General features: G+C 40.0%; 1 protein-coding gene across 1 annotated transcript; it reads left to right on the top strand.

The window, feature by feature from the left end:
* Positions 1-1,869: 1,869 nt before the first annotated feature.
* Positions 1,870-26,864, top strand: BPGM (bisphosphoglycerate mutase). The gene is made up of 3 exons (XM_063100365.1): positions 1,870-1,965; positions 14,371-15,026; positions 25,810-26,864. The coding sequence occupies exons 2-3, from the start codon at positions 14,426-14,428 to the stop codon at positions 25,986-25,988; spliced, it is 780 nt and encodes a 259-aa protein (XP_062956435.1). The 5' UTR covers positions 1,870-1,965; positions 14,371-14,425; the 3' UTR covers positions 25,989-26,864.
* Positions 26,865-27,506: the final 642 nt, after the last annotated feature.

Raw genomic sequence — 27,506 nt, 5'->3', positions numbered from 1 at the left:
CAGTTAATCGAACAGACCAGAGCACAGGGTCTAAGATGTGATATTATTACATAGATATTTACGGAAACAGTCTTGCCAGAGGACAACAATGCCTCCAGAAATTCTGTTAGCCTCTGTGCATATTTGTGTGACAAAGACCGTACTTGCTCCGACTAAAATTTGCTTTTTAATTACTACTAGACAGATTCACTGATAAAATGGCTTCCATCTTATATCAAAATCACTTATTCATAAGCCAAATACACTTGTTCATGATTCTAAAAGGCAGGTGATGTTTGATATTGTTAAGGTTTTATGTGACAAGATAGCATTCTGGTATCCATATCAGGGCCGGCCCGTGGCTCACTCGGGAGAGTGTGGTGCTGATGGTATCCATATCAACAATAAAACTAAATCCAATAAGCAGGTTCCCTTAAGTCCAGAGTAAGTTTCCCTTAAAGTCAAATGCCGTAAAACTCTGCCACTCTGCTATCTTTATCTTCCAGGGTATGGATGGTGGGCACTCTGAGTAGGGAGCTTTGATATTACCCTGCAGTAAAAAAGGTTTCTCCTTATTTTGTCCTCATCTGGTACAGAAAAAGAAGAGCAAGTAGGCACATGTCTAAGATTTGGAAGCTACATTCCTGAGAGTCAAGACTGGAAGTTGCCTCTCCAGCAGTTCTGACCTGAACTCTAATTAATCCTGTGCAAATTAAATTCCAACTATCACTACATCATGGGGCCTATCATCCGCTGAAACCTATCAGGTCTTGGACTGGTGCTCTCCCAGAAGTAAAGGGCTGTTCTTTGATATCCCAGGAAGAATTATGCTCTAAGATGAATAAATGAGATATACAACCAGCTACAATTAGGTCTTAATGAGTTCAATACATAGTGTGTCATAGTTAAAAATGTGGGGAGATTATCTTTTCAAATGTATGTATAATTATTCTGAGGACCTGCTTGCCTGTCATAAACCTACAGGACTTGTTAGAAGGCTGGAATAGTTAAAACTCAAAGGAGGACACTAAACACTGGGTAGGACAGCTTCTAGAAATCACGAAGGGGAATTTCCCATGTGGTCTGGCAAGCACACCATTCCTTATCTTTCTCGCCCACCCAAAATTTCAGACACACAGGCTTCAAAACCTGGTGTGGTCTCGTACCAGGTGTTGGGTATAGTCACAGGTTTCTCTTATTCAGTAACTGGGGCCTCGAAATTTATAATTCTCTATTCCACTCCATCCTCCCTTCCAGTGTTCCAGAAGCTTCTAGAACATTCCATTTATCGCTCTGCTTCCCTGTCAGGGAGTTGCCTAAAGGGAATTTCTATAAAAGCAGTAAGAGAAAATACGGATGCGTTACTTACTGCCTATAAATCGGGCACTTCAAAGTCTTTCGTTTTAATCACGATTTGAGACTTAGAACCACGAGTGTGTGTGCAGGAGCTTTCTTCTACGAGAACTGCCCGGCTTCACCCCCGGTTTCAATCCGTAATTTCCCATGAGTTCAAGAAACATCACCCCTTCGCTTCCAAGATGCAGCCGACGCCTCTCTTCAACAGCATGTGTTTCCCTAACGATGCGAAACACTTTACCTCTAGCCCCTGAAGAGCCCGGGCTTTTCTACCGCCGGAGCGACGCTCGATGGTTGGTTTCTCTACTTCCCTAAGATCAAGCCCGCCCACCGGTGTCGAAGCCAGCTTCTGACTGGTCTAGGCGTGTGCTCGTCTCCGCAGCAAGCCAATCAGAGCCTCCCATCTCACCCTAGGGATTTGGAAAACGGAAAAGACCTCGGCCGGTCCCAGGAGTAGGGCGGGACCGTCGATGAATGACAGCTCACCCCTCCAATAGGCAGAGCTCTAGGAACGGCCCCTTCTGGCTGTGGGGCTAGAAAAGAACGCCGATGCCGGCTGGAGCGATGAGTCGTTGGAGGCGCCGGCCGTTCGGCGGCCCCGAGGAGCGGCTGCTGGTGGCCTCTTTGCAGGTGAGTGGTTTCGTTTTAGAATATTACTGTCGCGACCGTTTCCATTTTTAAGTGATGTATGTTTTATTTGAGGATGCGGAGGAAGCCAATTCCTTTCCTCCCCCCGGGTTTAGTTTTCGGTGAGCATCTGGTGCCCATTGCACCCCTCAACCTGCGACCCTCCCGGATCCCCCGGGTACCCTCCGCTGTCCCTTTCTCAGAATGAGCCTCTCAGGCAGGCGCAGTTCTGTCAGCTGAAAGGAGGAACCCGCCCCTGTAGAGGTGACTTGACGGCAAGAATAAATAGAAGTTGAAGGGAATGAAGAACTGCTGTCCCCTGGACGCGTGAGGCGCGGGGTGGCAGTGCCTCTTCCATAGTAAGGGTGCCTGGAAAGAAGCAGGGCTCTGCCGCGCTATTTAGGGCCATGGCAGACCTGGCCCTGACATTGTGCGTGAGAAGGTAGAAAATGCTTGAATGCCACGAAAGGAGAACGGGGTGAATATAGGCAATGGTTTTATGTAGCACTGGAGTCTGGAGCCAAATCACAGGTTTTTAGAACCACTAAAAATCAAAAACTGTATTTCTCTGTTTTCTAAGGGATGGGGGCTGGTATTACACTAGAGAAGGTCAATAGAAATGCTTACTTGAAGTTCACAGTTAAGCTTTGAAGGATAGTTGGTTGTTAACTAGCTTAGAACTCATTCCCCTACCGCCACCCCTCCGAATTATCGAGAACTGATTTGTAACTTGTGAGTAGGACTAGAAGGTTAACAGACTGAATGTGGATTCCTGGGGGGAGGTGGGGATCAAACGCTGTGTTTCACCAGTAGGTACTAAGTAGATTCAAAAAGCAGAACTCGTGTTAGTTTGTCTTTTATTTTAAAACTGTCTCTCCTGAGTCCAGGGACTAGGTTTCATTCGTTTTTGTATTCCTATAGCACCTCATACACCATAGATGCTCCCCAGATGATGGTGGACTTTAGAGAACCATAACTCAAACAAATGCTGTACTGGAAGGAGCTCTGAGTTAGAAGTCAAGACATCTTGGTTTTAGTTCTGAAACTGCTACTGTTTGTGTGATCTTAAAGAAATCATTTCAACTCTGACTTAATTTTTGCATCTTTAAAAATCAAGTGTTGCATTACATTATTTCTGAGGTCTTTGCCTGTATTAAAAGTCTGTTTTAAAATAAAGATGATTAAAACATTTTTTTCATAAAAGTGATTAGACAGTTTTCACCACAAGTCCACAAGAAAGAATCTTATTACAGTAAATTCTGTACCAATCTGTTAGCAAATAAAAGTTCCCAGCTTCAAGGACATGTTCTTTTGTGTCTGTATTTATACTAAACCAAACAAAAATTTGGAGAGTACAGAAGTGTAATGCGGTAGAAAATGTAACCTTTAATTCCATTTCTCAGAGGCAACCATGGTTAGTGTTTGGGCAGGTCTTTTAGTCTCTCTTCCTCTTTTACCTCCTATGGTTAGTTGAGATTGAGGCACATTTCATTTAAAATGATTGATACATCTTTGTGCATCCTGGTGCCAGGAGAAAGACAACACATGAATGTTTGAACTGAACGGTTTCTTGAACATCCTTGGAATAAAATCTGATGTGAGGGGTTGTTTACATGGGAAAACAGGAAAAATATTACTTAACTAAATGCTTGCACTGAAACTTGGCCACGAATATGGGAAAAACATACTTCATAGAATATAAATTGTTAACCACTTCACTAAAGCATTTGGATTGTGGAATATTACTTAGTATTTGGTATGCTTCTAGGACTTGTTTTACCATTACCTTCTCCCACACCGCAACATTTGATTGCATTTCTCCTGTTGATTGCCTTCCTCCTTCCACTATTGATTGCATTCCTCCTCCCACTGTTTAGTTCCAGCTTCTCCTCTCTAAACCCTTCCCTCACTTTACTTTATTCTCAGCTTTCACTTCTACTCATAGCATCAGCAAGATAGGATCACTTTGATGGGCCCGAGATCTGTGCCAATCTTCATGAGTTAGTCCAAGTCTGCTCCATTCTACCTCTTACTTTTTGGTAGAGTGTTTCACCATAATCTCATTTAATCTTCCTAATCGCCTCTTGAGAACAGTATCATTATCCTCATTTTGGGGAATATGGAACCTGAGGTCCAAATTTATTCAGGATCACTCTTTCAATAAGTAGCAGAGCTGGGCTCATGTCTAGGTTTTTCAACTTCACACTTTGGCCTTTGGTGGAAATAGTTTGGGTTGACAAAAGTTACTACCCTGGGGAAGTAAGTGACCAGAGAAAGGAAGGAGGTGCCATGAGTGTGTGTTGTGCACAATGGTGATGCCGTGCAGGCTGGAACAAGCAGTGTGCGCCAGGAAAATACACATCTCATTACACATGTGCATCTCTTCTCTGTTAGTAGGAATCTACCTGCTATGATTTGTTACCCTTGTAACAAGTGATCAGTAGGGGATGTCGGTAGATTAAGGTTGGAGAATGAGAGGGTTATAGTGCCTGGAAAACACCTGTGAGTGGTAGCATTTGCTCCCAGTGAAGAGATGGTCTTATAACTGCAAATACAAATGGAAAAGTTACTGTAAAGCTTTAGGAAAAGTAATAGACCATGGAACACTGTAGATACTTTAAGGTACAGTCATGTTTGAACTTTTAATATTGAACTTGATTTGGGGGAAGGAATATTTTGTTGACTCTCAAAGCTTTAAGGAACTGAGCTCCTGATTTCATTTCCCTTGACAACTGTTCCTTTTTAATTTGTCAGAGACAAGGTTAACCTGTCTTTCTCTCTCAGATGCTTTTATAGCCAGCTCATCTTCTACAAAGTTAAATTCTTAATGCAGTGGGGGTTACAAGTTACTCAAAGCTATACATTGAGGATTTGGACCAAGAAAAACATCTGAATGGTCTAGGGTAGCAATTGAATATTTAATATTTAAGTATAAGCTTTAGATCAAAGTGGTTCTGGTTCTATGTCCCTTATTTTATATTACTTCAACAATATATATTATATAAGATCAAATTTCTTGCTCAATTTTTGGAAACAAGCGAAACGTAATTTTTAGGCTGGACTTTACTCTTTAATTTGCCCCACCTGTTCATGAGTTCTGATAATAGTTTTAAACATTATTAATTTCAAACACTTGAGGAAGGGAGGAAGCAAAGTCCCAGGAGTGTTAGTTTAGAAGACAGGATGAGCCTCAGTTATGAGGGGAGGAGTGTGTGAAATTGTGTGTTTTAATTAGGGGCAGGAGTAGAAAACAGCAGCAAGATGGTCATACTACATTTTTTGAAACTACTTAGAGGTTCTGAAAATATTATAGAAGTAACATGCAGTGCCTTTGCATGTGCATCATTCCCCTGTTTATGCTCTTTGTCTCTGCCTTGCCAAAAGAATGCTAATCTTGAAACATAACTTCGATTGTATGGGGCATTTATGGACTATGTTTTGCTTTATAGAGAATTTAGATGGAATTTGTATACATATACTCGTATGAGGTTTTGAAAGTTATATCACCTGCAACGTATGCCTTTTGAATCACTTATTTGTTTCCTAATTGTCAAGGCAGTTGCATAGCACTTACTCCTGAGCAAGTGTACTTTCACCGGAAGTGTTAGGCACTGTGACATATATTGTGAAGTTGTCTAACAGGGGTAAATAAAGTGTGTCAAAATGGCAGATTATATTTTGGAAGGAGATTAACAAGACAAATCACTTTTCTTCCTGTAGTTTTATCTTGAACCAATTCCTAAATAATGCAGTTAAGCAAAAGTAGAGTACTTAGACTGATTTAAATGTGCCCAGCATTGTCTTCTGTAAGGGATAAGAACAATTGTGAATGGCATTCCATCGCTCGAGTTACTTGCAGTTCTGGCCAAGAATATAATCTGGTGATTTAATAATGCAGGGATTATCCGATGACAGGATGCTTCATTAAAGGTTAAAAATGCTGATGTGATTAGTAGATCTGAGTATGGGGTCCAGCTAAGCCAGGGATTGGCATACTAAGGCCTTCTGGACCACTACGTGTTTTTGTACTGCCTTCATGCTATAAATGGTTTTTACTTTTTAAATAGCTGAAATAATAGTAATATTTTATGTACATGAAAATTATATGAAATTCTAATTTTGGTGTCCATATTCGTTTCTGTTGCTTATAACAAAATACATGAAACTGGGTAATTTATAAAGAAATTGACATTTATTGCGTACAGTTTCAGAGTCTGGGAAGTCCAAAGGCCAGGAAACACATCTGGTGAGAGCCTTCATTGGCAGTAACTCAGGGGCCTTACATGGCAGAATGGCAGAGCAGAGAGGGAGAGACTCTCTCACGTGCTCTCCTTTTAAAGACTGCCATTACACCATCAAATGGTTTAATCCATTCACTATAGCAAGCTATAGCAAGGTCTTCACAATCTAAACACCTCTTCAAGGCCCTACCTTTTAGTTACCATAATATGATTTCCCACCCTCTTAACATTGTCACAGTAGGGATCAAGCCTCCAACATATTAAATTTTGGGGGGACAAAATTCAATCCACTGCAGTGTCCGTACATAAAGTTTTATTGGAAAACAGCCACAATTTTTCATCTATGTATTGTCTACAGCTGCTTTCAACTACAATTGTACATAGTTGTGACTGAGACCATATAGCCCACAAAGCATAAAAAATTTATTATTTGGCTTTTTACAGAAAAAGTGCTAATATCTGAGCTAAGCTTATAGTGTCTTTCACATTTATCTCCTTCATTCCCTTTCAACAGCCATTATCTGGGTCCAGGTCTTTATTATATGTTACCAGAATTATTGCAAAAACCTCACAACTAGTATTCATACCCCTGGTTTTTCCCGTCTTTCTCTGCATGTGTAAGTGCTGCCTGGTCCTCCTAAAATGCATGCTATTAAACCTTTAATGATGTCTCAATATTTATAGAAGAGCCTACATTCTTTGGCACAGGTCCTTGGGCCATTATCAGTCTTATCTTTCTAGGCTAGTCTCCTCCTACTTCCTGGTTATATCCTATACTTAGGATGACCATATAATTTTCCAAATGGGACACTTTAAGTGTGAAAGGGGCCCTAGTAATAATTATGCTGGGGAAACAAGCCGAAAGCAATACTGTTCTAGGCAAATTAGGATGTATGGTCACCCTAGCTATACTGCAGCCAGTTTGAATGGGCTCACCATTTTCTATATGGACCTCTTTCTTGGACACCATCCCTGTTCCCTGAGGATAGAATTCCTTTTTTTTTTCCTCTCTGTAAATATAAATCTTAAATATCTTTACAAATCCAGTTTAGATAGTATCATATCCATGAAGCCTTACTTAGAAATAATCTCTCCCTTTCCACCTCCCTTACAAATAAAGTGCTTTCTCATGGTGTGAATTACTTTCAACTTGAGTGATACACACATACACACACTTCACCTTTCCCACCAGTTTCTTGAAGATATAATTCATGGGGTTTGCAACACGTTTGAAGAATGAATTAATTGACCAGGCTGGGGAAACAGAGTATTTGGGGCTTTCAATTTATGAATCATCCATTTTAATGTGATTAACGTAGTAAGAAGGTTGGGTTTCCAAGGACTGAGGACAGAGTCATGGGTTCCAATGTGGCAGTGTAGCAGAATGGTTCAAGATATAGGTGTAGGCTTTGGGGTCTAGCCTGCCTGAGATTGAATTCCAGCTCTCCCAGTTACAACCTGTGTTACCTTGGCCACGTTAATCTCTCCTCGTAAGTTTCTGCATCTGTAAAATGGGGGCAGTCATAGAACTATTCCAGGGAACGGTCATTGAGGATTCACAGTCCCAAATACATGGTGAGCACTCTATGAATGCCAGCTGCTATGACAAATATCATCATTGTCACAGTACTGTTACAGGTAGGTACGAAAATACAGAGACTAAGACCAGGGTGCAACAGTAGTAAGAGCTGGAGGAAATGCATCACTGAAATCTTAGATTTTTTTTTTTCATTGATGGAAGTAGTCAGCTTCAGAGGGGTCAAAGCAATCTGAGTCCTGAGAGAAATAACTAACCTGTGGTCTTCTGAGAGACCATTTCAGTAGAGTGGGCAAGGCACAAGTTAGGTGTCATGGGACTAAAAATTTATAAGACTGGAAGGAAGGAAAGATAGCGAAGAGGAAGGGGAGGAAGGATGAGATACAGAGTCGCGTAGAAGACATGTTTGTTCGGTAAACTTTTTTTTCAAGCCAGACCATACTTTAAAAACAAGGAAGCTCTGGGGAATGAAAACTCAATAATCTATGTGGCCCTTTTTTGCCATGAAGAAAATTATTGATTAAAGTTAGTGCTTAATTTAAGTGACAGTAACTCTTGCTGAGGGATGAATGAAGGTTCTTAAGGGATAAACCTTAAGAACCAACTGCAGGGTGGTGGGATTTACCAAAAACAAAGCCAAAAAACAAAGCTTGGGGATTTAAAGATTCGTTTTTAATTTGGGGGTGGAGAGTATATATATTCTTAGTAAGGTACCTCTTTAAGTTGGGGTGACTATTGCCTGATTTGACCCTGGGCCTTGAGGTTGCTCTCAGGAGCAGTAATAAGCTGAGCCTTCCTCTGCAGTCACCTTGTTTGTATGCATTTTACATACAAATGGCTGCCTGGGATTGAAAGGACAAGTTGTGACTGGAGATGCTCCTGTGAAGTGAAGCCAGGTGAGCCTAGATCCTCAAACCGAGATTCTAACATCTTCAGTTGTGAGGAAGTAGGAGCACAGGGATTGGTAGCAGAAGACCTGGATTGCAGTCCGAGTTTGCCATTTAGTGGCCATGTGTTTTTGAACAAGTCAATCGGAATCTCCATTTTCTCTGGAGGTTATCGCCATCCATGAACATACTAAATTTACAGTGCAAAAGTACAGGGTACAAAACTGTAGTGGATAATTATTTTTGGCTTCTGCTTTGCCATTAAATACACTGGGATTCTTGAGTTAAAGCTTCCTAATATTTCATCCCTGCCAACTGACTGTTTTTACTTTGGCAGTTACCGCCTAAACTGTGAAGCCTTAGCCTCATTAACACAATCTAAGCGTTTTTGTCTGACTGACTTTGATTCAGCCAGTACACCAACTCAGTGTCTCATATGTGTCAAGTGGCATGCCAGTGGCATACTGGAGAGATGCAGCAGTGAGTAAGAAGTATCTTAATGCAGTTTATAGTCCAACAGGGCGTGTAGACATGAAGAAGTAATCTGCACAAGTGATCCATCAAGAGAGCATCAACTGAGGAAGCAGGGTGCTGCCAGAGTGTGTAACAGGCAGGCCTGAGCTGCTTCCCAGTGGGCAAGGAGGAAGGCCAGAGAAGTGTGCTTGAAGCAGAGGTACTCAAAGGATGGCCCTCAGACCAGCAGTGTCAGCATCCCCTGGGAGCTTGCTAGATATGCAGATTCTCAGGCTTACCCTAGACCTAGTAAATCAAGCTCTGGAGGTGGGGCCCAGCAATCTGTTTTAACCAGTTCTCCTGGTGATTTTGATGTGCGTTAAAGTTTGACAACCACTGGCCTAGAGGAAATAACATTTAAGTTGAGCTCTGAAGCTACACTGTCTGATATGGTAGCTCTGGTCACATGTGGCTATTAAGCACTTGAAATGTGGCTAGTCCAAATTGAGATGTGCTGTCAGTATAAAACACATATCAGGTTCCAGACTTACTATGAAAAAAATAATGTAAAATACTTGATAATTTTTATATGGATCATGTTGAAATGATAGTATTTTGGGCCGATAGGATTAAGTAAAATGTATTTTTAAAATTAATTGTACCTGTTTTTATTTTTTAATGTGGCTTTTAGAAAAATTTATTTTTATTTTTTTAAAAGATGACCAGTAAGGGGATCTTAACCCTTGACTTGGTGTCAGCACCACACTCATCCAGTGAGCTAACTGGCCATCCCTATATGGGATCCGAACCTGTGGCCTGCCTTGGTGTTATCAGCACCACACTCTCCCGAGTGAGCCACGGGCCGCCCTGCTTTTAGAAAAATTTAAAATTACATGTGGCTTGCATTATACTTTGGACACAGCTGATCCAGAGGATGACTAGAGGGTACCTCAAGCAGGGAGGGGCAGCAGCAGTGGAGGGGAAGAGGTGACAGATGAGGGTCTGTGTTGGATACAACATGTGCAAAACCACTGAGGCAAGAAAGAACCTGGCACACCCAAGGAAATAAAAACCAAGCCTTACAGCTCACGTTAAGGATTTTGCATTTTGTACTAAGACCAACAGGAAGAAATTTAAGGTTTTAAATAAGATGTGCAATTTTTAGGAAGTTTGCAGGTAATAAATGAGGGCAAGAGACCTACAGCTGAGTACAGCAAGACTGTCAGCATCAAAACAACCCCCACCCTAAGATGGTAGGGGTCGAGCTAGGGCTGGGTCTGGAGCTCACAGACCCCTCAAGCCCATTGTCCAGACTGGCTCACAAACCCTTCACACACAGGTCTCCAAGCTAGGTAACCTGCAGAGGTCCTTGGAGTGGTAGGTTCGAGAGCATGGCGGCATGGGGTGGATGCCTGAGGCAGTAAAATGCCAGCCAACTGGCCACTATGTACATACACACTAACTCCACCCACACACAACTTATTTACAAAGAATGTGCCGCACCACCCCCAATCAGACCCAAGGTGAGGGGGCCTGATTAAATTATTCTATTTTCCCAATAGTAGGGGAGGGGACATTTGTTCTGGAAATACCACTGTGAGGGAGTAGGACCTTGTCCATCACCTGATCCTGATGCTAGGGTATAAGGCATGAGCACCCTCCACTCAAGAGAGATGCAGTGTCACCTGGGGAGAGATTGTTTTCAGTTTAGTTTGTTTTCAGCTCAGCTGAAATTCAAAGCTGAGTGGGAGGTTAGATTACAGAGCTGGGAATTCTACAGGGCACCAGTAAAGGGCTTGGTTAAGGAGGTCTGTAAAGGTGAGTCAGGAAGAGGAAAGCCCCAAGCATTATGGGGATTAGAGGGTCAGTCCTTTGAAAGGATGGGTTGGACAATAACAGAGGATAGCTAGGGTAAGAGGTCTGCAGGCTTGGTCCCCACCCCTCCCCAGCGGCTGGACAGTAAGGGGATCTAAACCTGTGACCTTAATGTTATAAGGCTGCACTCTAACCAACTGAGCTAACCGGCCAGCCGAGGCTTGGGTTCTGACCATCTCCTGAGTGATGGTGGCCTCAGCGTTCATCTATGGCCTGGGAGAAGATTTCCCTCTAAGTCAGAGGTCATAAACTAGCAGACACAATCTAGCCTGCAGGCATGTTTTGTTTACTCACATTTTAAAAATGTGTTAATATTAGTTGCTAACATTTAAATCAGATATCACATAAAAATGCACATTTCCAGTTTTTTTAAAAATTGGAAGATCTAGGGCCGACCCCGTGGCGCACTTGGGAGAGTGCAGCGCTGGGAGTGCAGCGGCGCTCCCGCCGCGGGTTCGGATCCTATATAGGGATGGCCAGTGCGCTCACTGGCTGAGCGCGGTGTGGGCAACACCACGCCAAGGGTTGCGATCCCCTTACAGGTCACCAAAAAAAAAAAAAAAATTGGAAGAACTAGAAACCCTGGTTCCTCAGTCTCAAAGGGAGATGGCCTGGAGCTAAGTAGTAGTGAACTTTTAGGCACTGAAATGATTATTTTAGTTTTTTTAAAAAATATTTATTTACTCACAGAATCCATAGGTTCTCTATGGTTTGACTCTAGGTCTTGCATTCTCCCAGTCTTCTGTATGAGTGGTCCCATCTTCTTGTTGTTTTTCAGAAAAGTTCTAAAACTGATGCTCTTGATTCAGTGAGAGGTTAAAGGAAAGCTTCATCCGTTTACACAGGTGTTGTCTCCATTGGAGAAACATGTACATTCCCTGCAGTTCACCACTGTTCTCATCACTGCTCTAGTCCAGCAGCACTCTTCTTCCCACATCTGTCTGGCCATCATAGGCATTTGAGTTTGTAATCCTTGCCTTAAACTTTAAATCAAACCGACTGCAGTGTTATGTGTTTGTTGGTAGATACTTGGTTAAGCAACTCCAGGGGACAGTGACTGAGATCTTAAAGTTTGCATACTTTAACCCCAACAGCCCCTTTGTCAGTATTCAGCAGTTAGTTAAATGGGAAGTCAGTTGATAGTGCCAAGAAGTAGAGAGGCAAGTGCCTTTTTGTTTACCTGAGATAGACATACCAGTTTGGTACTTTATCCTATATTCACCTCCTGTACATCAGAGTGAGGGGACGGTATATATTTCCATAGTTCTTGTGTCTGCAGTACTGTTCCTCTGCTCCAATATATATATATGAGTAAAAAAAAATTTTTTTTTAATTTTTTAAGTAAAGTAAGAAAATATAGCGGATTAAGAGACTGCAAAGCTTGGTCCGTGGGTGCCTAAGTGTTTGTTATTACTACAGTTTTTTGTTCCCTTGATGTATTGTTCATAGTCAAAAGATGACAAAATTGCTTCTGCCTGCAAAATTTGTCCACCATGCCCCTCTTCATTTGAATGGAAAATAGCTTTATTAGCTTATGAAGGCTTCTCACTTGACAAGACAAGCTAAGGGGTGAGATAGAGGAATAAATGACAGTTTGCTTCTGTTTTTCTCCATCCACCTCCTCTACTACCACCAAAAATGATAAATGGTTACATCCAGTTTTTGATTGACCTGAAGCTTCTACTACTTTGTGGATTGGGGCTTTTTAAAGAAACAATACAGAAATATCTTTTTTTTTGCAAATTAAACTCTCCCCCTCCCCCATCCATGTGAATTCCTTGCTTTGTCCCTCCCAGGTGAGGGGCCCTGAAGCTCAAGCTTCATTAGCCTTCTGATTATTCTGCCCCTGGGCACAGGCAGTCACCTGTCAACACACTGCTCAGATGCCTTTCCTTCCTTCTCTGTTCTGCTACCCTGATGCCTTCCTAGACTGAGGGTAGAGCCCTCATGCTCCCTCCCTGGAAATTCACAGCTCCTGAGGTATCTTCACCTGAGCCTCCAGCTCAGGCTCTTCTGGTTACCCTTTTGATTCCTTCCTCCATGTGCACTAAAGCTTCAGGTCTGATGCTGGACAAGAAAGGGAAATCATAACCCCAATTGCTGTAGTCTTTCAGCTACTCTCAAATCTACTGAAACAGGAAGCCTTATCTTAGAGACTTTTTCCTCTTCAGAATCTCTAGGAATTACTAAAGAAAGGTAGAAACTAGAACTAAATTCCAATTAACTTTGTCACTAATGGCTGTATAACTCAGTGTGAATCACAGTTTAAGTGGGACATTAAATCTCCAGCTAATGGAAGTTGCCAAGAATGGCAAACCAGGCCCCAACGCTCATATAATCTTTACTACCCAGCGTGGAAAACACTACAGTGGAGGCAGAGAACATTTGTCAGTGTAGATGTGTCCACTACAAGGAGAGTGAAGGCAGGCTGAACCGGCCAGGTCTGCAGATTCTCCAGGGAACAGAGTGGGCCCAGCAGATCTTTGGGCCAGTAGCTTAAATGTGGGGAGTTCAGAAATGCTTTGGGGTTGCCTGTCCTGCTAAGATGGCTGATATGTGTGGGTGTCTGGGGGGTTGGGGAGGAAGAGGCAGGACCTCCTTATCAGTATGGCTCCTCTTATTCCTGTAGACCTGCTCCTGTTAATCTGTTTCTAAAGGCAGCAGCTCTCAGCTGCTTGCATTTGATAGCTTGTTTTGGCATCTGGATTTATTCCCACCAACAGTTCTATCTTAAGGCAGGTGAGACACTATTTAGATAAATTCCACATTTGGTGTTAACATTGCTTTAAATCATTAATGCTGCTTGAATGTTGAACTGATGTCTTAGGTACCTTTGATTTTCTCATATATGGTGTAGCCTGTGGCACTGAAGAGCTAGTTGCTGCCAATCAGTGATACATATCAGATATATGTGGTGGTTTATTGAATTAACATGTTTAATGAATCTATAATAAAATGGTGAGACCGGTAAATATTTCTTTTTCCACCAGAGGAAAAGCAGAGTAAGAAGGATGCCTTCAATGTAGAGTCAGCTGCTAAGAGCTAGGAGTTCCTACTAGTAGCTACTAGTCATTCATTTAGACATCTATAATTCATTCTATTAAGTCCTCTCTACTGTAAGCATAAACTGCCTTTTTATCTGGCAGAAAGACAGCATGCCACTAGAATGAAGTGTTCTGTTATTTTACATCATACAATTAACATATTATCCAGCCATCAGAAAATTTAAGTCACCTAGCTTCCCTGTAATTAATTATCTGTAGAATATGCCTGTATGTACCACAGTGTGTGAGTTACCGTGGTGTCAATACTCTTCAAAGGAATTTTGGTTTACTTTAGAAAGTTGTGCTTCCATTCCCAGGTAGTCAGTTGAATGAAGAATATAACTTTTATTTTTTGTGTCTTCTCTTTCTAGATGTATTGCTGTCCTTGAACATTAGCCCATTTGAAGACACCAGGGAAGCTCAGCCATGTCCAAGTACAAACTAATTATGTTAAGACATGGAGAGGGTTCTTGGAATAAGGAGAATCGTTTTTGTAGTTGGGTGGATCAGAAACTTAACGGTGAAGGAATGGAGGAAGCTCGGAACTGTGGGAAGCAACTCAAAGCACTAAATTTTGAGTTTGATCTTGTATTCACATCCGTCCTCAATCGGTCCATCCACACAGCCTGGCTGATCCTGGAAGAGTTGGGGCAGGAATGGGTTCCCGTGGAAAGCTCCTGGCGTCTAAATGAGCGTCACTATGGAGCCTTGATCGGTCTCAACAGGGAGAAAATGGCTTTGAAACATGGTGAAGAACAAGTGAGGCTCTGGAGAAGAAGCTACAACGTGACCCCACCTCCCATTGATGAATCTCATCCTTACTACCATGAAATCTACAATGACCGGAGGTATAAAGTATGTGATGTACCCTTGGATCAACTGCCACGATCCGAAAGCTTAAAGGATGTACTGGAGAGACTCCTTCCCTATTGGAACGAAAGGATTGCTCCTGAAGTATTAAATGGAAAAACCATTCTGATATCTGCTCATGGAAATAGCACTAGGGCACTCCTGAAACATCTGGAAGGTACCAGCTTTATGTACTACTTATTAGAGGTTGCTAAATGTTGTAAGTGGGCCTTAATCCAGACATTAAGCTAATAATGTACTATTTAAATAATAGACTTTCCTTCTTTATCCCCCTTTGTCACATTAGACTTAATCTTGCTCTATAAATCAAAACTCATGTGCCTTTTATATTCATATCATCTGAAGCAATGGTTTTCAAACTTTAGTGAGCATCAGAATCACCAGGAGAGCTCAGTATGACACAGATTGCCGGTCCCACCCTTGGAGTTCCTGAATCGGTAGATCTGGGGTGCAGCCTGAGAATTTTCATTTCTTAGAAGTTTTCAGGTGATGCTGATACTGCTGTTTGGGGTTCCACACTTTGAGAAGCACTGATCTAAAGGATTATATGACTTTTGTTGTAAGATGAAAGAAGGCTAGGAAGGGAAGAAATTGTAGAAATGGTGTTGAAAGTTAATTTGAGTTTTTCAAGTTAAGGAAATTACCTAGACTTCAGTTTTGCCCTCTTTCTTCTTACTTCAAACAATTATTGCTGTGTTTTTGGGCCTAGGTTTCCTTAGCAATTCTTTTATTCCAGTCCTCTCTTTCTAGACCAGGCTTAGTCATTGATTGAGAGAAAGTTAGAGGGAAGGAAAATAAAAGGATAGTTGGCTTATTTAGTTTGACTCAAAAACCTTGGAGATAATCAGTAACCTTAATTTTATTTTAACTACTTGATGTCGTATTCTAAATGCACTCTAAAACATACTGTATAGTTACCTTCTTCTTAAGTAACATGAACTAAATGAACTCTTTTGAGGACTCAAGTTCACCAGTTTTGGGCACTGATGACTGCACTGTGACACCTGCAGGAGATTTCTCGTTCCCCTCTCCCGCTTCACTAATTCCAGATGGTTGTGCTTTTTGAGTGATCTGCACTGTCTGCTGTCATCCTGTGTTTCATCACTGTCAGCAGTTAGCTTGCTATTAGTATAATGCATTTCTCCATCACCCCTTTTTGTTCTACTTTGCTGTCCTATAAGAGGCTATGAAAAAATGAAAAGGTTGATATTGCATGTGAAATAAGTGGAAATAGGGTATTGGTAACAAAATGATCTTTAGCATGTGGTTATTTTTCCCTAATTTTTAACATGGCCAAGAGCCGAATCATTACTCATATACCTCACATCCACTAATCATGCAGAGATCTAAAATCTACAGACTTTATTATCTATTAAAAACTTTATTGGCTACACATGGTGCTTGATCTGCAGATGAGTGTCTATGTCTTTCTTACTCCACTATGTAAAGGGCTCTATTCTTCCTTGTTCAGAATAATCAGATATTTGATTAAATGATATGTAACTTCTGTATTAGTCTGTTTCTGTTGCTTATAACAAAATACCTGGAACTTAGTAATTTATAAGAAAACAAAATTTATTGCTTACAGATTTGGAGGCTGGTAAGTCCAAAGTCCAGGGAACACTTATGGTGAAAGCCTTCTTTGGTGGTGACTTTGGTGACACTGGGTCTCACATGGTGAGAATGGTGGAGCAGAGAGAGAGACTCTCACATGCTCTCCTTTTAAAGCCCTCGTAACCATGCCCTTGACCACCATTATTAATCCATTCACTATGGCACGGTCCTACAGTCCAATCACCTCTTCAAGGCCCCACCTTTCAATTACCATAATAGAATTTCTCACCCTTTTTACACTGTGACAGTGGAGACTAAGTTTTGGGGGGACATCAATCCATGGCAACTTCATCATAAGTGGACTATAGTACTTTATTGTTTGAAGAAGAGTTGAGGTTTCCATTAGGAGAACAACAAATTGAAATTCAGAATTTCAAAGTTTCTGCCAGAAGATGTACTCTATCCGACCATGCCAACCTTTTCCCAGAGATGGTATTTATATCTCATCATGGTCAGGCTCCCTTCCTTAAAGAAAAAGCCACCTTTTTTTCTTTCCTTCTTAGCTGGGAAATCCTACCCCCCCCACCCCACCCCCCACCCCACCACCACCACTTAAAAAAAAGTTTCCTGCTGTTTGGTACCATTTACTCTTCACCTATCTTCAACATCAAATCTCTTTAAGATTATTCTGCAGCTCCAATTCACGGCTCATTCTAGATACTTCCTCCTACTAGTGCATTGATGACAACTATTTTTTACTGTTCTTTTTTAAGGGAAATAGGAAGGTTTAACAATTGGTGGTAAAGAAGATGTCACCATGTTTGGGGCAGAGGAAGAATTACCTGTAGGGGGTGAGTTTAGACATAGAAAAGCTTACTTTTCTACATTTGAGGGAGGTTTTGAAACCATTAATTTTTTGGAAAATAATAGAATCAAAATGATGTACCTGCTTTGGAAAACAATCTGGCAGTTCCTGAAAGGGTTAAGCATGGAGTTTCCCTATGATCTAGCAATCCCACTCCTGGTGTAATATACCTGTATTAGTTTTCTAGTGCTGCCAAAAAAAAGTACCAAAAACCGGTGGCTTAAAACAACAGAAATTTATTTTCTAGGGGCTAGAAGTTCTAAATCAATGTGTCAGGAGGGTTATGCTTTCTGATGGCTCTAGTAGAGAATTCTTTCTTGCCTCTTCTAGCTTCCAGTGTTTGCCTGCAGTCTTTGGCATACCTTGGTTTGTAGGAGCATCACTCCAGTCTTCACATAGCATTCTTTCTCTCTGTGTGTTATGTGCGTGTGTTTCTTGTCCAAATTTACCCTTTTTATAAGGACATCAATAATAAATTACAATATAATATAATTACAACATATAACATGTATAATACATTATAATATAACATACACTATAACATATTATAATACTGAATTTAAAAGGACACCAATAATATTGAATTAAGACCCACCCCAGTGACCTCATTTTAACATGATTATCTCTGTTAAAGGCCCTGATTCCAAATAAGGTCACATTCTGAGTGACCCAGCTGGAGTTTGGACTTCAACATATCTTTTTAGAGGGGGACACAGTTCAACCCTTAACAGTGCCCAAGAGAAATGAAAGCATATATCCACACAAAAACTTGCACACAAATTTTCGTAGCAGCATTATTCATAATAGCTAAAAAGTCGAAGCAATCCAAATGTCTATCAACTAACAAATGGATAAATTGTGGTATATTCATACAATAGAATATTATTCAGCAATTAAAACGAATGAAGTACTGATACATGCTATAACATGTATGAACCTTGAAATAATGTTACACAAAAGAAGCCAGTTACAAAGGCTAATCACATATTAGATTCCAATTATACAAAATATCCAGAATAGGCAAATCTATAGAGACTGTAAGTAGAGAAGTTATTGCCTTGGGATGGAGATGGGGTGGGGAGAGACTCAGTGACTGCCAGTGTCTCTATAAACAGTTTTTATAGAAAAGGTTTTTATTTGGGGGGTAACTGATTTAAAACAGTGAAGTTGGTAAGGAAGGAGGTAAATTGTAGGAAGAGATTGAGTAGGAAGTAATTCTCACAAAGAACCACTGTAAAAACTTCTACCATAGGCTTAGTATCTAAAAGCATCTTGTTCTGTAGTGTTCCAGACAGTGCATGTTTCTTTCTCTGTGGCTGGCACAGTCACTTCCTGTTTGTTTCCTGTTGGCCCGTGTTGAAGGAAAAGCCAGGTACCAAACTGAAGCATTGGATGTCATCTGCATCTTGCCAGAGGAAGTGGATTGTTTAGTCTGGGTTCAAACACAGGACTAGGCAGTTTCAAGTTTGGAAAAAGAGTGGCACGCAAGACACTCACAAAGGGCAGACTTGATCTCTGAAGAATTGTGTGCAGCTGCACACATAACTAGGCAAAGAAATGGTGAGATGAAATAAGAGAATCAGGGAGGAAAGGTCACCTGGGACTAGCTGTGGGCATGGGACTGACAAGTTAGTCACCTTTGGCATTTTAGTGTGATATTTTCAGAAGCAAATTCAGGCCTCTCTTCTGTGAGGCAGACAGTTGCCTAGTGGTATGGTTAAACTTTCTTTTATTATCATTGATTCTTAGAAACACTTTTTTTTTTTTTTTCCTGACCGGTAAGGGGATCGCAACCCTCGGCATGGTGTTGTCCGCACCACGCTCAGCCTGTGAGCGCACTGGCCATCCCTATATAGGATCCAAACCTGTGGCCTTGGTGCTACCAGCACCGCACTCTCCCGAGTAAGCCACAGGGCCGGCCCAGAAACACTTATTTTTAAATATTATAGGCTATTTTAACTATAAAATTAAATGTAGGATGGATTCTTCTCTCTGTCTTATTAAAGGCTGTAATTCTATCATCATGGTACAATATTCAAATAACCCATTTCCAATTGTTCCCCTAGCCTATCTTTAATTTGTAAATAAATACATAGCATTCAAACTTTAAAGAATTAAAATTAAAAATAAGTAGATCATCTATGAAATTCAGAATTCTTGTTTTAGCTCTTATTGGCAATAGAAGAATACAGAACTCTTATCACAAATTGTTCGTCAGTGAATCGTGACTCACTTGACTGGGAAAGGGAGGGGGAAGTGGGTGGCACCTCATGGTTGAATAGATGATTGGAGCTGTTTTCCTTTCTTTTCTAATACTAAAGAGTGTGCATTACAGAATTGGGCTTGTCCTATAACAAATCTTTCTGTCTCCATGACGATCTCTTTTCCTGTTTCCCGAAGTTCAAAGATTTTGAGCAAACACTTCAGAGAAAACCAAAGAATATAGAGAAGACATTTAATTTGAATTGTTTATTAGCTCTAGATGTAAACAACTTTTTCTTCAAGGCTAAGGATCTTTTAATTTTCTTTTTCTTGTTAAGATTATAAGGGAAACAGTCTTTAATTAAGCCTTCAACAGTAAAAGACTAGTTTTAATTTGAAAGCCCAGAGGTTAGAATTTGTTCAGTTCAGCAATGTGCCCAGCTACTAAATCACGTCTTCTTCTTGGTGTAAGGGATACAGCACCTACTCATGAATTAGACACACAAGGTCCTTCCCTTTAATCCGTTTCTGAAATTTGGTCAATACTGTACCTCTGACATAGTCTATGGAGTGCTTCCATATACAAATTTTGTGCTTTATGAATTTTTAATTAATGTTTTATTCCTTATACTCTTTAGTTATGTGTAAAAAGTAGATTCATGTAATAAGTACAGTTCTATTTATTTAGTGTGTTTAATGGATCATGTAACTAAATAATTTCTGGATCCTAGCAGCCAACCCATAGTAGTGTTACTTACAGTTGAACAAACATTTACGAGATTTTTGCAGTGGGTAAGGCACTTTTCTGAGAGCATGGGCAACGTAGAAATGGATAAAACGTAGTTCCTGTTCTCCGGGAATTTATAACCCTGGTGGGAGAAGCAAGCCCCTTGCACAAGCACCATTGCTGTAGTGGACATACAGTGTGCATAACAGTTTGTTCATGTCCTGCTACAGTGACTTGGGGAGGGGGCTTGTAGGTACACACTTGACTTTCTGAAGTTAGTGCTATATGCAGAAAATGAAGTTGTTTGAATTTCTCTCCATGTTGGCCTTGATTTACTCCACACTTTCAATATTTCTTATTTGAAATATCCCAACCATTTAAATTGATTGTAGTTAACCCCTAGATGTTCCTACATGAAGATTCAAGCATTAAAGACAATGGTTTGGGGGCACATGAAGAGTTGACTACAGAGGGACAGTGATGGAGAGGGGTACATACAGGATGAGAACTCGGTGACACTTCCCTTTAGAACATTCCTGGACACTGGTATTAAAAATCTGAGCTAGTTAGACAGGGGATGTGATATCTAGCCATTCACTTTAACTTTCATATGTTTCGGTGAATGAGTTTATAATAGGATATTACATAATATAGCACTAATTCAGTTTGGTTTAATCCCATGCAGATGCATTGTTCTAGCCTCAGAAGTTCTCGTTGCTTAATTTTCTTAGGATAAAGAATGTAAGTCAAAATTAAGGAATGAGTAATGGCTTCACTGTGGTTTTTCTTAATTTGCTATTTTAAAATTTCAGTTGCTTGAGTCTCATTGACTGATTATTAAGCAGTCTAAGTATTTTAAATATTTGTAAGTAACTAGTCGTCTGTGTGAATGGCTTGAGAAGTCATTGAAGTGTAATGTTGACTTTAACTTATTTATTAGAAACATTTCTATTTTTGTTGAGCTCTTCCTTTGTAGCGATTTTATAGCTCTGGTGGCCTTTGTTTAGTTGGCTCTTTAATTCGGCCCCACACAATAGTGAGTTGTTAGCTAAGCCATAGGTATAAGCCTGAGAGTGGTGCTATTAAAAGAGGACCTGATGGATCTGGTTAGATTTGCAGCCATGGTCAAATAAGTCAGTCCCATGTGTGCCCCCAGCCCCTTCACAAAGACCAAGAACTCATTTCTAAGGTCACAAACAGCAACCCCTAAATCTGGCCTATCATGATCCCCATGAGTTAGCTGTTTCAAGGTAATCAGACAAACCTGTTCATACCCTTCACTGCAAAAGTGTTCCCACTTTTTGGCTATTATGAGTAATGCTACTATGAAGGTTTGTACACAAGTTTTTGTGTGTACATGTATGTTTCATTTCTCTTGAGTATGTCCCTAGGAGTAGAATTGCTGGCTCATATGGTAACTCTATGTTTAACTGTTTGAAGAATTATACCACACTGTTTTCCAAAGAGACTACAGCCCTTTGCACTTCTGATATTACAATGCATTATGATTCCAGTTTCTCCACATCCTCGATAACACTTGTTAAAATCTGACTTTGTAGCCATCTTAGTGGGTACAAAGTGGTATCTCATTGTGGTTTTGATTTGCATTTCCCTGATAGCTAATGATGTTGAGCATCTTTTCGTGCACTTACTGGCCATTTGTATATCTTCTTTGGAGACATGTATGTTCAGATCTTTTGCAACTTTTTAATTTGGTCATTTGTCTTTTTTGTTATTGAAGTACAAATACTTCTTTATATATTCTAGGTATAAGTTCCTTATCAGTATGTGATTTGCAAAAGTGTTCTCCCATTCCCTGGTTGTCTTTTCATGTTTTTAATGGTGTTCTTTGAAGTACAAACATTTTTAATTTTTATATGCCCAGTTTATCTCTTTTATTGTTTGTGCTTTTGAGGTCAGATCTAAGAAACCATTGCCTAATTCAAGATCATAAAGATTTTACTCTTATGTTTTCTTCTAAGAGTTTTATAGTTTTAGCTCTTACATCTAAGTCTTTGATCCATTTTGAGTTAATTTTTATATATGGTATGAAGTAGGGATCCAGCTTCATTCTTTTGCACGTGGAGTTTCCCAGTACCATTTGTTGAAAAGACTATTTTTTTCTGTATTTGTCTTGGCACACTTGTTGAAAATCAGTTGATCAAAAATGTAAGGGTTTATTTTGGACTCTCAATTCTATTCCATTTTTCTGTTCTTATGTGAGTATCACATACCACATGCAAGTACCAAACTATCTTGATTAATGTGGCTTTGTAGCAAGTTTTGAAATCAGGAACTGTGAGTCCCTCAACTTTGTTCTTTTTTGAGATTGTCTCGGCTATTTTGAGTGCCTTGATTTCCATATGCATTTTAAAATCAGCTTGTGGGGCCGAGCCCGTGGCTCACTTGGTAGGGTGCTGCACTGGCAGTGCGGCGACGCTCCCGCCGCGGGTTCGGATCCTATATAGGACTGACCGGTGCACTCACTGGCTGAGTGCCGGTCACGAAAAAAAAAAAAAAGAAAAAAAAAAAAATCAGCTTGTGTCTGCAAAAAAATCCGCTGAGATTTTTATAGAGATTATGTTGAATCTGTATGTTAATTTAGGGAATATTGTCATCTTTATAATAAATGTTCCGATCCATGAACGTATTTTTAGATCTCCTTTAATTTGAACAATGTTTTGTAGTATTCAGAGTATATGTTCTGTATTTCTTTGGTTAAGTTTATTCTTAATATTTTTTTCTTCTCGATGTTTTTGTAAAAGGAATAGTTTACTTAATCTCGCTTTCATATTGCTCATTGCTGCTGTTAGAAATGCAATTGGTTTTTGTATATTGACTTTGTGTTTTGCAGCCTTGTTGAGCACATTTATTAGTGCTAATAATTTTTGTGGGATCCTGTCATCTGCAAACAGATATTTACTGCTTGCTTTGCAATCTGGGTGCCTTTTATTTCATTTTCTTGCCTAGTTGCTCTGGCTGGAAACTCCAGTTCAATGTTGAATAGAAGTAGAATGTTTAGTCATTTAAAATAAAGTCCTGTGTCCTAGAACTTACTTAAAGATTAATAGTTGGTAACATTGTAAAGGCAAACAATCTATAACACTCATGGTTTATATTTCTACTAGTCAAACATGGCCATTTTTACTAATTATCTCCTAACAAATTGATTTTTGCAGTGATAATTTAGATGAATTGGCAAAATCTATAAAATCCATCTTTCTCAAGTTTAATGGGCAATATGCTTACAGCCTTTGGAAACAAATAAAACATAGTTCTTGTGTACAGTAAGTGAATGTATACAGTACTCAGTGTCCCCATGTTTCCCATGCCTCTAAGGTACCTCTGCTTTTCTTAACCATTAAGAATAAAGTAGAGGAACTTTGGTGCCAGAAGAAACTATCCTCTCACAGTTTATAAACAAAGATATAGTTCATTGGAGGTAAAATCCTGGCCAAGGTCACATGTCCTTCCCCAGAATACTTTACATTCAAAAGTTCTCAGTTACTTTTAAGTGGCATGAATTAGGTTCAGGGACCTCCAAAACTTCCCCTGGATTTGGGAATGGGAACTGTTGTATTCCAAAGACTCAGTGGTCAGCTGGCTCTAAACCACACGCTATTGAATCCCCTCTTACTCTTGCCATAGGATACATGTGGCATCTGCTGCGCAGCCAGCTGATACTTCTAACCTGATGGAGCCAGAGGGCTCTTAGAATCTAGGGCAGTCATCTCTCTGCTAAACACCTGGATGTCTGGTCTGAACTTATCTGTTCTTGCCAGCTTTAGTTTATGATGGTAATCCTATGTAAAGTTGCCAGTGTGGGGTGGGGGTTTGCCAGGGCAAAGTGCATAGTGTCTTAGTAGCCTTCCCTTTAAATCTTTTACCTAGAAGGGAATTGGTGGGGAAAGAAGAAACATTTAATGTGCTGCACTTTTTCGTGTATGTTTTCTTTTAAGCCATCCCTGCTGTCCTACAACCCTTTTTAATGTTGGTAAAGGAAGAGTATGTGTATTGTGGGTTTTTTTTTTTTTTTTTTTTTTTAACTTGACAGGGAGATTGGAGGACCCGAGAGGTAACTTGCCTAAAAATTATAGTTAGTATATTGAGTGGGGACTGGCAGGAGACGTGATGGGGCAGCACACTTAGAAGACAGCACACTGTCTTCCCAGTTAGGACTTCTTCATAGCTGTTTGAGTATGGATGGTTTGTGCCTAAGAGTTATTAGGTAACTCTTCTGGGCCTAGACACGAAAACAATCATAGCAGTAAGGATCCAGTGCTATGATTCTGTGATTCTTGACTAGTGCTCACAGTTATGACCAGGGGCTAATGAAAATGGCAAAGTGCACTGATAACTAACTGGTAATAACTTATTCTGCCACCATCTAGTAAAGACAGACCCTTGGACTCTCCTCAGAATTTGCTCTGCCTGAGTCCATTCTATTAATATAGAACAGAAGCATATGGTTAGAATTTAGAAGTCCATGTAATAAAGGTGTGTTGATAATTTGAACACTTCCAGTTGCCTTTAACTTGCTCACCTCCTCTCTTTTCTCATACTTTCTCTTTGCTCATTCTGAACTCAGGGATACTTGAGGCATTACATTATACTAAGTACAAACTTCTGGATTTGAATCCAGGCTCTGCCATTTACTATCTGTGTGACCTTGAGTTACTTACTTAACATCTCTGTGCCAGAACTTGTTACGTGGAGAAAATAATAGCTCATATCCTCACAGGGTTGCAGTGATGATTAAATGAGTTAATACATGTACAGTGTTTAGGAAAGTATCTGGCATGTGATAGGTACTCAGAACATGTTAGCTGTTTATTGTTAAAAGTAGTCATAATACTATCACTATTACTACTATAGCTCCAACTCTTCTGGTCAAAGTTAAATTACCTGTAATTCAGTTGTATTTAAAAAGGATTTAAAGGTATTACACATACCTTCTTCTCCTAGTAGTTGAGCTGTTAAGGGACAATAGGAGAATGAGGCCTGTTTACAAGGCCTGATGTGAAATCCTTTCCTGATTCCCCTTGACTGTGCTTCCTAAGCATCCAGGGAAGTATTCCTGCTTGACAGGATCCAGCCCAGAGTATTCCAAGCTCACTTAGTGTTGAAAAACCAATCATATTCTGATCAAATGAATTAGATTCAGAGAGTCCTAATTTTAGTTCCAGCCTAGGAACAACATATAAAAGGTAAAACAGAAAATGCTCCTGGTTTACTTTCAGATTTTTCAAGATTATTCTATGGAAAACCAGTAAAACAAATGTGGGCATAGAAAAAATAATCTTCAGGGTTTTTTTTGGATTTTGATAGAAGACAAGAACAGTTTGCCCCAAAAGCTATATACTGTCCTAAGATTTAGCACCTTATGTGAATCACTGCCTAAGCTGTTTTAAACATTTATTTCTGGAAAGTTCTTGGCTTCCAGGAATTGTCACTATAATCCCTCACAGTACCTGGCATGTTTTCAGGCACACAATTAATATTAGGACTAAGTAAATGTGCAGTTAAACAATTAAACAGAACTTCCTCCTGAGTTGTCTTTAATGCCTTGCCTCTTCCTCTCCTTATCAACAGGTATCTCAGATGAAGACATTATCAACATCACTCTTCCTACTGGAGTTCCCATTCTCCTAGAACTGGATGAAAACTTGTGTTCTGTTGGGCCTCACCAGTTCCTGGGTGACCAAGAAGCTATCCAAGCAGCCATTAAGAAAGTAGAAGATCAAGGAAAAGTGAAACAAGCTGAAAAATAAAGTGCTGGCTAGGCATAGATGCAAAAGGAGTGGCAGGCAGTGTGTTATAGGTGCTGACTTCTTTTTTTCCCTGATTCTCCATATTTTTTCAGAGCTAGGCTGTTGGGTAGAATTTGTATAGGTAACTTATTTTGACCCAGATAAAGCTTTAGGATGCCTGAGTGCTTATGTCATAAGCCTTATGAGTTAGTTTTTCTGCTAGCCCTGTTTGAAATAGTTATCAAACTAGTAACCATTGGGGTTTAATCAAGGTCATAAGTTTCTGAGATGGGAGAGTAACAAGTGGAGATAAAGTTTAAGGTGTTAATCATTCAATAAATTATTGTCAAGTCACTATTGACAGGCACTATTTCATTAAGTAGTTCACTTTGATATTTAATAAGATTTTCTGGGGTGATAGTGGGGGACAGTAGATAATGAGGGGTCTTCAAAAAGTTCATGGAAAGATTCATATCTTTTGTGTTTGTTGGCTGTCTGGTATGGAGCATATTATCTATTAATTTCATCTTTTCCATTCGCTTTTTGAAGTATCCTTGTGCACTATACATAAATATTTATTACTAACCTTTTCCTCTAGGAAGAGAGGTGCTTTGATAGTTAAGAGTAGAGGCCCCTTAAATGAGAGTCACAGATGGGTTCCTCTAGGAAAGCCAACAACCACCCACCACAACAGCAACAGGGCTCTTTAAAGTGACTCTAGTCCAGAGACATCCTTTGTTTGACATTTAGTAGAATTCCTCTTTGGCCAGTAGAACAAGCAGCATATAGACAACTGTGGCTGTTTACATTCTTTTCGTTTCATTTTTGTTTTTTGAACTTTAAACTTTGGGTACTTAAAATTGGTTTAAAAATAAAGTTCTGTGACTGAAAATGACATCCCCAAAGTGTCTCCATGTGTCTGAGTTTTAGGTAGGACTCTGAACTTGTCTTTGACTCATATCTTCCTGTAGCACTCAGAGTTGCACTTATTTCAATACCCAGACACTCCTGATTTTTCTATAAATTGAAGGTTGGGATCAGGGAATGTAGATAGAATATGGTGCATGTAATTTTATTCACATGAGCAGGGGGAATGGTATAGTAGGGCTTGTGGCATACATTTGTTATTCATCAGCTGAGGGCACAAGATTACAGTATATGGCATAGAGCAGACAGGGTAGGCCATGAGCCATTGATCAAATCATATTCTTTTCTACGTCTATGTTTTTAGATGTTGTAGATATGTAAATCATTTCTTTAAACCATTGATTCTTTCAAAGAAAGTTACATATATTTCAGTGATAGTCGTTAAAAACAAAAAAATTGCAGCTGTGACAGATACCATTTTTTCATGGTTTTCCATTGGTGAATTCATTTATTTGTATCCATTTTGTAGTAGAATTGCCATTTGAAGGGAACGAATTCTAAAACCTTTGCTACTGCTTGTTCTCCATTTGATCTTTAATTCAGGACTGCTAGAGATTGGTGAAGAAGATGGCTGAAAAGAAGAGATGAACCTGGCTTGCTCACTGCAGGCCA

This window comes from Cynocephalus volans, chromosome 6 (assembly GCF_027409185.1).
Source record: "Cynocephalus volans isolate mCynVol1 chromosome 6, mCynVol1.pri, whole genome shotgun sequence".
In the NCBI taxonomy this organism is placed as follows: Eukaryota; Metazoa; Chordata; class Mammalia; order Dermoptera; family Cynocephalidae; genus Cynocephalus; species Cynocephalus volans.
The sequence above is the reverse complement of the archived record's forward strand: the minus strand, read 5'-3'. Positions and strand labels throughout refer to the sequence as shown.